Genomic DNA, 12,634 nt, shown 5'->3' with positions numbered 1-12,634 from the left:
ACTGACCGAGCTGACAGGATATTTCATGATAATATAGTTGGGTTGGATTACATCAAGGGCTAGCAGATTTGACCTCCAGCTCTTTAGCCAATCAAATAAGTGTTTAAAAGCTAAGAATACTTAAAAGTTAGTCAAAAATACCTGCAGGTATTTTTTTTTTTTAAGATTTTATTTATTTATTTAACAGAGAGACAGCTAGAGAGGGAACACAAGCAGGGGGAGTGGGAGAGGGAGAAGCAGGCTTCCCGCTGAGCAGGGAGCCCGATGCGGGGCTCGATCCCCCAGGACCCTGGGATCATGACCTGAGCCGAAGGCAGATGCTTAACGACTGAGCCGCCCAGGCGCCCCCCTGCAGGTATTTTTATTCAACATAGCTATTACCTTCTTAATTTATATGGACGTGTCAGAGGCACTCTTCATTATGATGGTATCCCTAGTGCTCAGTAAAATGTTTGTTGAATGTAGACCTCTGAATATACACACTCTGTTTCTTTTCTTTTAAGCCAGTTTATTTTGCTTAATTTCAAGTAAAGTTGAGTGGGCACTACTCTCTTTCATGGAGCCTGAACCCTCAAAAGCAAGGCAGGCATAGACTGGGCGAGGTAGAACTTTGCCGAATGCAGTGCTGAACCTGACGCTGACAGAGGTGTGAAGATGACACAGTTGCTGTACTGTCACCGCGGAGTGGCTGGAGCCAGGCGCCAGGCCAGCTGTGTGCTCTCTATAATCTGTACAGTTGCAGCTTGTAAAATGTATATGTCACAGAGCTCCCCCCAATCTTATGAGGTAAAGACAGAGGAAACAGGCAACAAACTTGACTTAAGTTCCAATTACAGAGAGAGCTCGGGACACAGCTTTGACTTGAATGTAGCTGACTTCATAGTGCAGGCTTTTAAAATGAACGTGCTCGTCTCAGGAGGGCTACTGTAGTCTTAGCTCCGAGAGCTAGCCTGCCTGGCGGGTAAGATCAGTGAAGGTGTGTGGACAATAGGCTGGAGGCACAGGTGGTCCCTGTGGGTGTTTCTGGGAGGATCAGGCTTCATACTTCCTGTCTGTGCCCACCAAAGGAGGTGGAGCTTAAAGTGTCAGTAAGGAACAGGAGACTATTCTAAAAGGAACCAAGTAGATTTGAAAAAGGACCAAACACAAGTTCTGGAAACCACGGGATGGATAAAACAGCAAATTAGATATAGCTGAAAAATTAGTAAACAGAACTGTGGATCTGTGAAAATTTTCCCAAAAGACAGCATACAGAGATCAACATGTGGAAGGCATGAAAGCATGTTGTGTAACATGAAGAATGAGAAAGTCAACCCATTTCTGGAAGGGGCTCTCAAAGAGAATAGAAAGAATGAGGAAAAGGAAATATTCCAAAGAGATAATGGCTGAGAATTTTCTAGAAATGGCGAATACCATAAGTCCTTAGGTGTAGGACTAACATAAGATCCCAAACAGGGTTAGTGAAATAAATCTACACTTTGGTGGATTATAGTCAAATAGTGTACAAAAGAAAAAGAGATGATGCTAAAAGCAACCAGGGAAAAATTCACAATTCTCCATGGTTCTGTCCAAATGATGAGAAAAAAAGTACCTGCAACCTGTATTTATTCGTCAGATTCAGTTACCATTCAAGAGCAGGGTGACAGAGGTACTTTCCTCAGAGAGTTTACCACCAAAGGAACCTCTACAAATATACTTCAGGAAAAGGGAAAGGAAAATGATTTATGAAGGAGGGTTTCAGATGCAAAATCGGGTAGATAAAAATAAGCATTGGCTCTAAAAACAAATAACGAGAAGAACTGATTTTTTTATTAAAGAAGTAGAAACCAAATAGTGGATGCATGTCAGAAGAGAGGTGATCAGAATTAAAGTTCTGTCAGCCATGTTTTAAAATTATGTATAAAAAAATAAAAAAATTGTAAATTAGGACAGCTGTGAAACATTAAGAGGTAGATTTTATAACCTAAACAGCTGGGTGGGTGAGTAGGGGTTAGGGAAACACAGCAAGGAGAGAAGGAAGGGCCTGGAAAGCAGGACTGAGCGGAGTCACCGACCAGACTTTGGAAATAAACTCAAGCAGACTAACAGTAACTGGTCAGAGATTGTTAGTGTGTGATTAAAAAATAGAAGCCAGCTCTCTGCTCTTTATGACGGGTATCTAAAACAGTGATGTTGAAGACATTTTTATGTGACTTACAAGAAGAAACATTTTACCTTGAGATTCAGTACACATGCGTATATATGGGTCTCAGAACTATTTACATATAGGTCTACATATGTACTTCACAAAACCATACCCAGCCTCACCAGTACGCTGAAGTCAAAAGTTTTCATCCAGAGGCATTCTGTTCTGTTTAACTTCATTTAGACAGATGGATGGTGGGCGGGTGGATGGATGGATGGATAGAGAGATGGATGGATAGACGGATAGATGGATTGAAGGATGGATGGACGGATGGACGGATAGATAGAGGGATGGATGGATGGTAGGTGGATGGGTGGATGGATGGATGGTGGGCGGGTGGATGGGTGGAAAGAAAGAAGAATTTTCCTACCTACTAACCAGGGGGACGAGGGGATTGGTATTGCTTTATTAATATCCTATTTAAAAAGTTTCAAGACAGAAAAGCATTCTTAGGGATATGGAGGGCAGCCACATAGTAATAACAGGCTCATTTCACAAGAATTTATGAAGAGTAGAAATAGATGGAACTATTAAACTTGTAAGTTCCTAAAGACATTTCTCAAAATATATAAAGGAAAAATAGTAATAAATGAATAAAACTTACCTCTCCTAATAATTAAAAAGAAAACAATAGTAAGTAAACAATTTTTAAATTATGTTTTTCACTATCCCTTTTAATGTGGAAATATGGAGTTCTGCACATGACGTGTGTTAATCAGTTTGAAGACACATTCCTAAATAGTTCATGGTTCAAAGCACAACTCACAGTTTGCTGAGGGTCTGGCTGTGCTGCCTGTACACCCCCCATGGGCCCTTCCCGTTCGTCCCCAGCCCACCTTCCTGCAGGAGCTGACGCTGTCAGTCTCTTCTCACCTGACGACCTTCTGCGCTTCGCTTCCTGCCTGCGCAGCCCTCCTATTTTATGGACCGTTCGCTGTTTTCCCCTGCTTAGCATTTAAATTTGGGGGCTGCTCCAGTGACCTCTTTCCCTCTTTCTTCTCTCTATAGACCTGCCTTTGGCATTGAAATCACACTTTCGTTGGATAGATACAGGAAACTAATAAACCAGTCACTGCCTAACCCAGACAAAAATCCTAAAAGCTGGTGGCTTGGGGGAGCAGTAATAGGAGGAGGGAGAAGCCGTTGTACAAGGATTTTTTAAGACAGAGCTCGGAGGATTTGCTGAAGAGTCTTTAAAAATACACACATCCAGTGAAATATATAAATCATTTCTGCAGAAGCTTCCAGTAGCTCCTCATCATGCCTTCAGCCAACTTCAGAGTCCTGATCATCTCTCAGCCCCGTCTCCTCTCACTCTCGCTCCCCTTCCTGTGCCCCAGTGGCTCGTGCTCTGACATTTGTGTGCTCCCTTTTCAGAGCTACTGGGTCAGGATCTTCTCTGCTGCCAGCTTTCTTGCCCGGTGAATGAGACAGACTTTTATCTTGGAGAACTTTCCACCTGCTCCACCCTAGCCACATGGCTGTCTTCCTGGTTCTTGAACAAGCCAAGCATATTGCTCCTTGGGGTCTTTGTACCTGGTGGGACTCTGGTGAAGGTGCTCCTCTGCCATTTCCAGCGTGGCTTGGACCTCCCATCATGTAGGGCAAGTGCTCCGCTGTCCCCTTTTCTCTGTGGTCTCCTCCCACCGTTCTGTCTGTAGGGCCCACTGCCAACCCACCGGATGATTTTTCTCCCTCAGGGACTTGGTCTTACTCCCTGATCTGTTCCTGGTTTCTGGTTAGTTGTGCCTGGTATGTAGTAGGCACCCAGTAAAAACTTTTTAAGTAAAAATTGAATTAGTGGTAGTGAAAGTGTAAAATAATCCAAGAGGCAACACAGTATGATGGAATAGTAATGTGTATTCATTCCACTAGTGTGTGTGCATAGCAGTGTTTTCACACTAGCCCACGTTGCTTGCTATGTGGCGGGCGTTGTGTGAAGCACTAGGCTTACTTTATCAAAATTAATTCTTATTATGATAGTCTTATCAAGTGGGTGGATATTCACCTGTTGCCGTTTTACTTGTAAGAAACCTGTGGTTCTGAGAGGCTTACCAGCTTCCTGGAGAGCCTAGTTTCCATGGGTGGAGGGTAGATAGTGGAGTCCATGTACTCAGCTGTTTTTTCTCTACTCCCGTGTAAGACACATATGTACAAGAAACGGAACGATGGGTAATGTTTTCCCCTCGCTAGCAGGTATCTTCTTAGTTCAGAGGTGGCTCTGTGAGGGCAGCCACACGCCTGGCTTTAGTTCTGAGAAGTGAGATCTTACCCAAATGGAAGTTCCAGGACTCACCAGAATAATTGGATGTGAATTTCCATTCTCGGGAGGTTTTTGAACATAGGTTTTTTTTTTTTTTGTGCTATCTGCTATAGGATCTGTTGATATTGTCCAATAATCCTGAGATAGAAGCTTGCTTACCTGAGTCCTTAGCTCTTCAAACGCCTCTGTAAGCTAGCTTGCAGCACACAGTTGGTTGTAACTGTGGTGGGCAGTGTGACCTTACAGAGGCCTCATGACTTGCCAGTGGGGAAACGAAGGGCTGGTTTGATAAATGGCTGTCCTTGTGTGAAGAATAACAACAAAGTTAGATCCTACCTCAAATAATACACAGAAACCCACTTGAGATGGATCAGGTGAGAAAAAAGTTTAATGGAAAACAGAGTTGAATGTGTCTCTGGTCCTGGAGTAGGAAGATTTAATACCCCCAAAATGTTCACTATAAAAGGAAAGAACAGCAGATTTGACTTTATTATGAACTTCTGTGTATAAAAAGGTATATTTTTTAAAAAGTGCAAAAGCAAGTTGCAGCTGAGAGGAGATATTCACAACATGTGTAATGAACCAAAGATGGTGTCAGGAGTTCTTCTGATTGACATGAAAATTGCAGACAATTCACTAAATGGTCCAGAGACATGACAGTATTGTCATAAAAGAGAAAACAAGTCTGGCCAGTAATCATAGGCAGCCGCTGTTGGCTTCATTAGCCCATTAGGGAGATGGGAATCTGGACCACAAGATCCATGTGCCACTCTTCCACGTGGCAAAAAGTAGAGAGAGGTGGTGGCTCCAGCAAGCTCTTGCCTGCACTGCTGGTGCAAAGGTAAATGGGTAACTCCCATCTGGTGAGCAGCTGGAAAATCGAGGCATTGCACACTAAATCCTGCAGTTCCACTCCAGGTTCTGTCCTCGAGAGAGACTGAGGTTTCTGTTTGGGGCTAGAGATGCAAGAATGTCACGCAAGGGAACGTGAACAAACAGTATAGGCACGTGCCGCAGTATGGATGAATTGTAGCCACGTGACCTCGTGACAAAATGAGTCTCCCAGGACAGTGTTGTAAGTACACTCAGTACCACTGAACTGTACACTTTATTTTTTTTGTTAAATTTTTTTAAATTTTATTTATTTATTTCAGAGAGAGAGAGAATGAGAGATAGAAAGCACGAGAGGGAAGAAGGTCAGAGGGAGAAGCAGACTCCCTGCTGAGCAGGGAGCCCAATGTGGGACTCGATCCCGGGACTCCAGGATCATGACCTGAGCCGAAGGCAGTTGCTTAACCCACTGAGCCACCCAGGCGCCCCTGAACTGTACAGTTTATAAAAAGGCTATTTTTTTTGTTACGTGAATTTTACCTCAATTAAAAAAAAAGTCCCAGAAGATGACGTATAGCATGATAAGCTTTTATAAAGGGAAGAAAGATAAGAGCCTAAAAGAATATTGTTGGGAACACATCAGTCGAGTACGACAGTGTGGCTCACCTAAGTAAAGGACCAGAGGGAAACCACCTAGAGCCTCTCCGGGAGGGGAGCGCTCGGACAGATTTGGAAGTGATGCCTTTAAAATGAGGGTGGACTTTCAATTTGCTGGTCTGTAATTAAACATTTACTGGAGGCTTCTGCCCCAGAGGGGAGCAGCAGGAAGATAGGTCAGTTTCTGTCAGTTTCCGGTGGGTCTGCGCCTCCAGACGGACTCTGGCTGGGCTGGTTGGAGAGCGGTTCTGGAGGGTGTTACGGAACAATCAGTCTGCGAATTTCTTTTTATTCTCAGTATGTAGCAGAATTTGCAAGAATAGTACACAGAAGTCCTGACTACTCTTCACCTAGCTTCCCTAAAATGTTGAAACTTTCATAAACATAGTACAGTAATTGGAACCAGGAACTTAACATTGATGCAGTACTATTAACTGATCTACAGATGTTACTCAAATACCCGCAGTTGTCCCACTTAACATCCCTTTCCTGGTCCAGGATACCATGTGACTGTTTACTGTCTCCTTAAGTCTTCCCTAATCTGGGACAGTTCCTCAGTCTATGTCCTTCATGACCTTGACGCTTTTGAAGAATACTGGCTGGTTATTTGTAACGTGTCCTTCAATTTGGGTTGGTCTGGGTTTTTTTTCATGGTTATGTTGAGGTTATGTGTTGTTGGCAAGAATACTACAGCCAGGCTGTTGAACCCATCACAGCGCATCTTATCAGGAAGTCTGTAATGATGATGTGACTCCTTTGTACAGGTGTTTTTAACTTGGATCATTTGGTTTAAGGTGGTGGCCAGGTTTCTCCACTGTGGAGTTAACTGTTTTCTCCTTTGTGATTAAGAAATAACCTGCTGGGGGTGTATATATCGAGACTATCAGATACCCTGTTTCTCATTGTATTTTCACCCATTAATCTCATCACCATTGATGATTCTTTCTTACAGCTGTTACTGCTAATAATTTTTGCCTGATGATGAATTTCTGTTTCCATCCTTCTTTTGAGGATTTTTAAATGGAAGTCTGTTGTAAGAAAGAGCTGTCCATACCACATTATTTGCAAGGCCCATCAAGAAACAACAACATCTGTGTTGTTTCTGGAAGTTGTACTTTGTTTATTTCACTACATACAGACCGGCTAGCTGACCCTTCTCTGTATCAAGGTTAGCACACTCTTTGTCCAAACACTTCCTACTCCTCCCCGCCATTAGTTGGTCAGCTCTCATGAGTATCTTGGTGCTCATTGTGGGTGGTAAGACTGAGGAGGTTAGTGTCAGTGGCCTTAATAGGAAGTTATTACTCAGAAGAAGCAAAAGGATTATTTGGGGCATGTTATATTTAGCTGCTATTCAGAAATCCATGGAATGGCATATAGCAGAATAGTGGAAATGTGTTTCAGGATGCTGTCAGGCTCTTAGAATAGTAACATAGTAACAGAAGGGTAACGAGAGCGCTAAGTTTTGTGGACAGAGATGAGGGGGCATGGGGGTGTCAGCACTCGTGGGCCGTAGGCTCTGGGGGTTGGGTGCTGTGGTTTAAGGACTGAGCCAGGGTGATGGGATGCAATTAGATCAGGCCACCTTGGGCAGTTCAGCGGGGCTGTGGGGGACAGATAGGCTAGACTGTACGGATTGAAGCAGGGCCCAGAATGCTTCTCACGATCTGAAGAGCTTGCCTACCTGCACATGAGTCAGGTTAGTTCTCTTCCTCTGTTTTTGAGCCATAGGGGTTTCTCTCAGTTTCATTTTGCTTTGCAGCATTTGTGCATGTACTTGCTGCAGGGGGCTCCCTGTCTGCTTCTTTATACCTGTGGGACCTTGAGCCAGTTACCTAATAATGCCCTGAAACATTTTCCCCATCAGTAAAAACAGGGTCATTACTTCTCAGCCAGGGTACTGCACTCGCCTCCCGGCCTCCTGCTTCTTCCTGGGGTCCCTGTTGTCCTACACACTACCGCCTGCCTGGTCTGAGAAGGACACCTCTTGCGACGGCCCTGCTGTGCTCACAGTGCCCCGAGCCCCATCGCCATGACGGGCAGGGGCCTCCGTGATCTGCCACCTTCCGATCCTACCTCTCCCTGCAGCCTTCCTCTGGGCTCGAGCTGCTTTTGCCTTCCCATGCATTCTCTGGCCACAGGGCCATTACCCGTTCTCCTCCATCAGATCGGAACTCTTGTCCCTGTACATGACTGAATGACTCCTTTCCTCCCCTCAGATCTTCATTCAGATATCACTGAATCAGAGTGTCCCCTGCCGGCTACCCTGTGCAGAATATATTTCATCCCTTGTTACTCCCCTTACCTTGCTAACTTGTCTTTGTCACATTTACTGCCACCTCATAGATATTTGTGTATTTGCTGTCTTTCCCCACAAATTGTATATAAACTTTTCGAGGGCCGGCACTGGTGTCTTCCCACCTCCTGGAGTTGTACCGTGGCTGGTCTTGGTGCTGGAATCAGTATTTGTGGAATAACTACTCATGTTGTAAGCAAGCCTTGGAGCCCACGATCATTGTGTGCCAGAGAGTGTGCTCGGTGTTCTGCGCTCACTAGCTCATGTATTTCTCCCGACAACCTTGTGAAGACACCAGTGCGCAGAGAGGCGATGGCAGACCGTGGATGGGCCACGGAGCCACAGTCCCAGCCCAGGCGGCCCCGGTCCAGCGCCCACGTTCTTCCTGCTTCTGTCAGGGCCGTTGCTGACTACAAGGAGGCTGAGGGTCACGTCCTTATCACCATCACTGTCAGGCCCAGAGTAGCCATGAAATGTCCGTTGAGGCATCATCAGCATTGTCAGGCTGCTGGCTGGTTACAGCAGGGATGTGCAGCCAGGCTGCCCAGTGTTTGATCCGGGGTCTGCTTCCTTATCGTTAAATGCGATTAACATTCCTAGCAAAAGCCTCCTGTGTCCTGTTTGATCCCGAACGTGCAGCCTCGGGACTGATTGCTGCTTCTTGCAGAGCACCGTCTTCCTAATCTGCTCAGTGTGATTCACTCCACTTCTGTTCTCTGACGGTTATGTGGCTTAGGAGAAACAGTGCATGTAAAGTGCCTGGTAAGTCCTCGGTTCAAAATAAATGAACTCCAGTGTGCTTCCACAAATGACTGCCCCACATAGAATACCTACAGGAAATTGTTGACCTCGTTCTGAGGAGAAGCAGAAGGGAACCTAATCATTTAGCAGTTGTGTGTTTTAATGGTGATGGACACTTAAAAATCTTAGCAGAACTTGTGTATGTGTACCTTGCATTTTTTTGCACCCTTAAGTGAACCAAAAGAATTGTATTTACTACTTTGTTTGCATGTTTTCCTTATGAGACTATTGCATTTTTTTTTAAACATCAGTAAATAAAACTTTAGAAAAATAGATCTTCCTATAACCTTTGGGTAGGCAAATATTTTATAAACAAAACACTACAAGAATTTCCTAAAAAGGAAAAGAATAAATAGGGCTGCATAAAAATTATGAACTTTCTTCCTCAAAAGATAACATTAAAATAAAAAGATTTTTAAAATAATTTTTACAAGAAACCATCAAGAGAGTGAAAGACAAGCCTTGGGGTGGTAGAGGATAGGAGTCTAACAATGGCCTCACACCCTGAACGTGTAAGGCAGGCAGGCCTACAGGTCAGCTGGGGGCTAGGGAGGGGGGACCCACAACCCTTCAGAAGCAACAGATGTTTCAAAGAGGAGATTTCCAAAATGGCCAGTCATCAGATGAGGCTGCTCCCAGCCCACTCTACACTTACTGCGGTAAATATCAGTGAGTGCAGTGAAAGAGAAATGCTGGGCAAAGGTGGGGGTGGAGAGGATCCAGAACACCCCAGGCTGGTATGGCTTCTTCAGCTCCCTGAGGGGTGGCATCTGCTAACGCAGGTGTGTGTGTGTTACACTCCCAGTGCAAGCCTGTGTGCCCAAGAGAAGTGCGTACACACGTTCACCAAAGGACATGCGTGAGAGAGAGAGATGGGGAGAGCATTCTGATGAAATTTGTTTTGACCACTCTTGAAGCGTGGCTTCCTGAACAATTAAATTATTTTATGCTTAGAGGAAGAAATACAGAGTGTTTACAGCAGTATCCTCATAATAGCCAAAAAAGCAGGAATAACTCAGATGGCCCTTAGCGGTGATGTGGTCTCTCGTGCAATACAGCACTTTCCAGCTGGGTGAGTCTCACAAGCACGTCAGTGAATGAACAAAGGCCAGACACGAAAGAGTACGTTCTGTGTGACTCCATGCGCATCAGGTCAGCTGCTGGGGGAAGTGTGGGGAGGTGCCGCCCCTGCCCCGTGGTGGACAGTGACTGCCAGGACCGGGTGCCTTCTGGGCTTCTTCTCTGCTCTGTCTCCTTGCAGGATCGTTGAGCTCTAGACATTGAGGGGCAGTCTTTGTGTTGAAAAGTTTGAAGATGAATGCTTAAAAATTGATTGTATTTTAGCTTATTTTTAAAATAATATTTCAGAGTAATTGGTTATGCCATACAGTAATGCTGTTAATTGTAGACTATGAATTGAGAAATTACTTATTTCTAATTGTTCTATTTTGTGAATTATTTTTTAGATATGAATTGAGAATTCGTTATTTGCCAAAAGGATTTCTAAACCAGTTTACTGAGGACAAGCCAACTCTGAATTTCTTCTATCAACAGGTATAGGAGAGTGCTTTAATATACTTTTCTCTTTGTGTCTTTGAATCCTACTTGGTTTTATTTTAGAATTAGATAAAACCTAACATTTGGGAGAATGTATATTTGTCACAGTATGGCAGTGAGAGACTTTCAACCAGTGAGTTTTGAATTTTTGACACTGAATTTTTGTATGCTTGCGCAAATCCTAAAAGATACTACTTTAATGTGGAGACAGTAAATCCTAAGTGACACAAGCATTGGTTTGTCTTTAATTCAAGTATAATTATCATGCTTGAATATCAACAAATTGGTTAGGTGTAGAATTTATTGTCAGAGACAACTATATTCATATAATCTCAAAAGCAGTTTGCACAATAAAGGCAGAATTGACTTTTTTTGCACTGAGTTACTTGCTTTTTACCCCTTCAAATATTAGTTAAGCAATAAGCACATGTGGCGTAAATGAACCAACACAAATTGGCCAAGTATACGTTGCTTGTTAGTTTTCATGAAGAGTGTCAAAGAACAAGTCCGAGGAAGAGCTGACATTCACACACATGTTCTGTAGTCAAATGCACTTGGTCATTCTTTGTTTTAATAAAAATATTTATTAAATGTCTGCTGTGGGTCAAGAATGCAGAGGAAATAAATGAGATAGTCTGCCCCCTAAATTCCTCACCTGGGTGAGGATCTCCTGTGAACAGGTACTTTGTGCTTAGTCCTCTGTTGCTGAGAAGCACAAAGGATGTGGCTGTGCCCAGGAGGGTCTGCTAACCCCGTGGAGTTGCGAAACCCAGGGGCTCTCCTGAAAAGTGTCATGTGAGGAGTCCCCAGCTTTGTAGATGAAGAAGAGATGTACTTTAGGAAACATGGTGCATTTAAACCTGAGCCAAAAAGTTCTGGGAAGAAACAGGAGAGGAGATAGAGCCCACATCATGAAAAGGGAAGGTTGTAGGTTTTCTCCTGCAGAGTAAGGAGAGCTATTTAAGGAATGTAGTTAGTGAATGTCTTGATGAGAATTTTTGTCGTTGTGAAATAAGACCACACCGACGTGATGGCAGCATCCATCATGGACTAGATGGGTCTTAAGAAGGCTGCAAGCAAGTTAGGAGGCTCTCCAGCCATGTAGGCAAGAAACGGGGGAGATAAAGGTCTAACTAACGCACATGTAGTGGGTGGATTTGATAGGGCTGGGAGACTGATCCAAATGGACGTGAAAGTAAAGAGGTGGATTGCATCCGTCCAGGTGCCTGGAAAGTGTTGGGAAAGAGAAGAGGTAGGCTAACTTCAGGAGAAAGGTGGTGAGAAGGTAGGTCGTTTTATTTCCCGAGGTGAGAAAACTGGATATTCCTGCTTATAAGATCCAAGCTGTGAGAGCAGGAAGCCAAGGATGCTGTTTCCAGATATTGGGTCTGTTTTCTTGTGCCATCGGAAATGTGAAGTGTGAGTTGCATGGGAGAGTTGCATGGGAGTTGCATGGGAGTTGCATGGGAGAGGGAGTTTACGTTTGGCAAAATGGGAAGAGAAAAGTCATGTTTAGATCCCAGTGGAGAATACTGGGGGCCCACTCATACTGCAGAGGTGATACCCGGTTCACAAACTGCTCCTTGTATGTGTTTTCCCAGCTCCTCCGTAGCCGTCTGATGAACCTTGTGTTTGAGTGAAGGAGGTGACAAGAGGGTTTAGTTAAGTGATATGTTTGCGTTGGGTTTCTCTCTCTTATAAATGATCTTTATCACTTTTGGCATAATTTCTTTGAAAAAAACCCACCCCCTGAGGAATTCTATGACTACTTCAGTGACACGGGTTTCTGGAGTTCACATGCAGGGTTCATTAGCTCGCAGTGCCTCCTTTTCATAGCTCGTGGGCTGGCCTCACAGCCTCTTGTTCCTCCACGCTGCTGCCACGTGTCCTGGTTTTTCCTTTGACGAGGCCTTGCTTCTGTCTCTGACTAAAAGTACGTGCTGGTGTGGCCCCAGTTTTCCCGTACTCATAGGACACCTCTCACTGCAGCCTGTGTCATTCTGCTGAACGGTCTTTACGGGGCCTGAGAGTTAGGGAGCGCACA

General features: G+C 44.3%; 1 protein-coding gene across 12 annotated transcripts in view; it reads left to right on the top strand.

The window, feature by feature from the left end:
- PTK2 (protein tyrosine kinase 2) overlaps positions 1-12,634 on the top strand; it is a 254,549-nt gene that overhangs the window by 94,660 nt on the left and 147,255 nt on the right. For all 12 annotated transcript variants that reach the window (XR_012378376.1, XM_073893261.1, XM_073893260.1 and 9 more), the window contains one exon: positions 10,500-10,587. Coding sequence is in view for 11 of the 12 variants with exons in the window: in XM_073893261.1 (XP_073749362.1) it covers positions 10,500-10,587 (88 nt within the window). In the remaining variant the exon portion in view is untranslated. The remainder of the gene's footprint in view (positions 1-10,499; positions 10,588-12,634) is intronic.

The sequence above is a fragment of the Callorhinus ursinus genome, unplaced genomic scaffold (assembly GCF_003265705.2).
Source record: "Callorhinus ursinus isolate GAN/ISIS: 27379988/994484 unplaced genomic scaffold, GSC_fseal_2.0 scaffold5, whole genome shotgun sequence".
Classification (NCBI taxonomy): domain Eukaryota; kingdom Metazoa; phylum Chordata; class Mammalia; order Carnivora; family Otariidae; genus Callorhinus; species Callorhinus ursinus.
The sequence above is the reverse complement of the archived record's forward strand: the minus strand, read 5'-3'. Positions and strand labels throughout refer to the sequence as shown.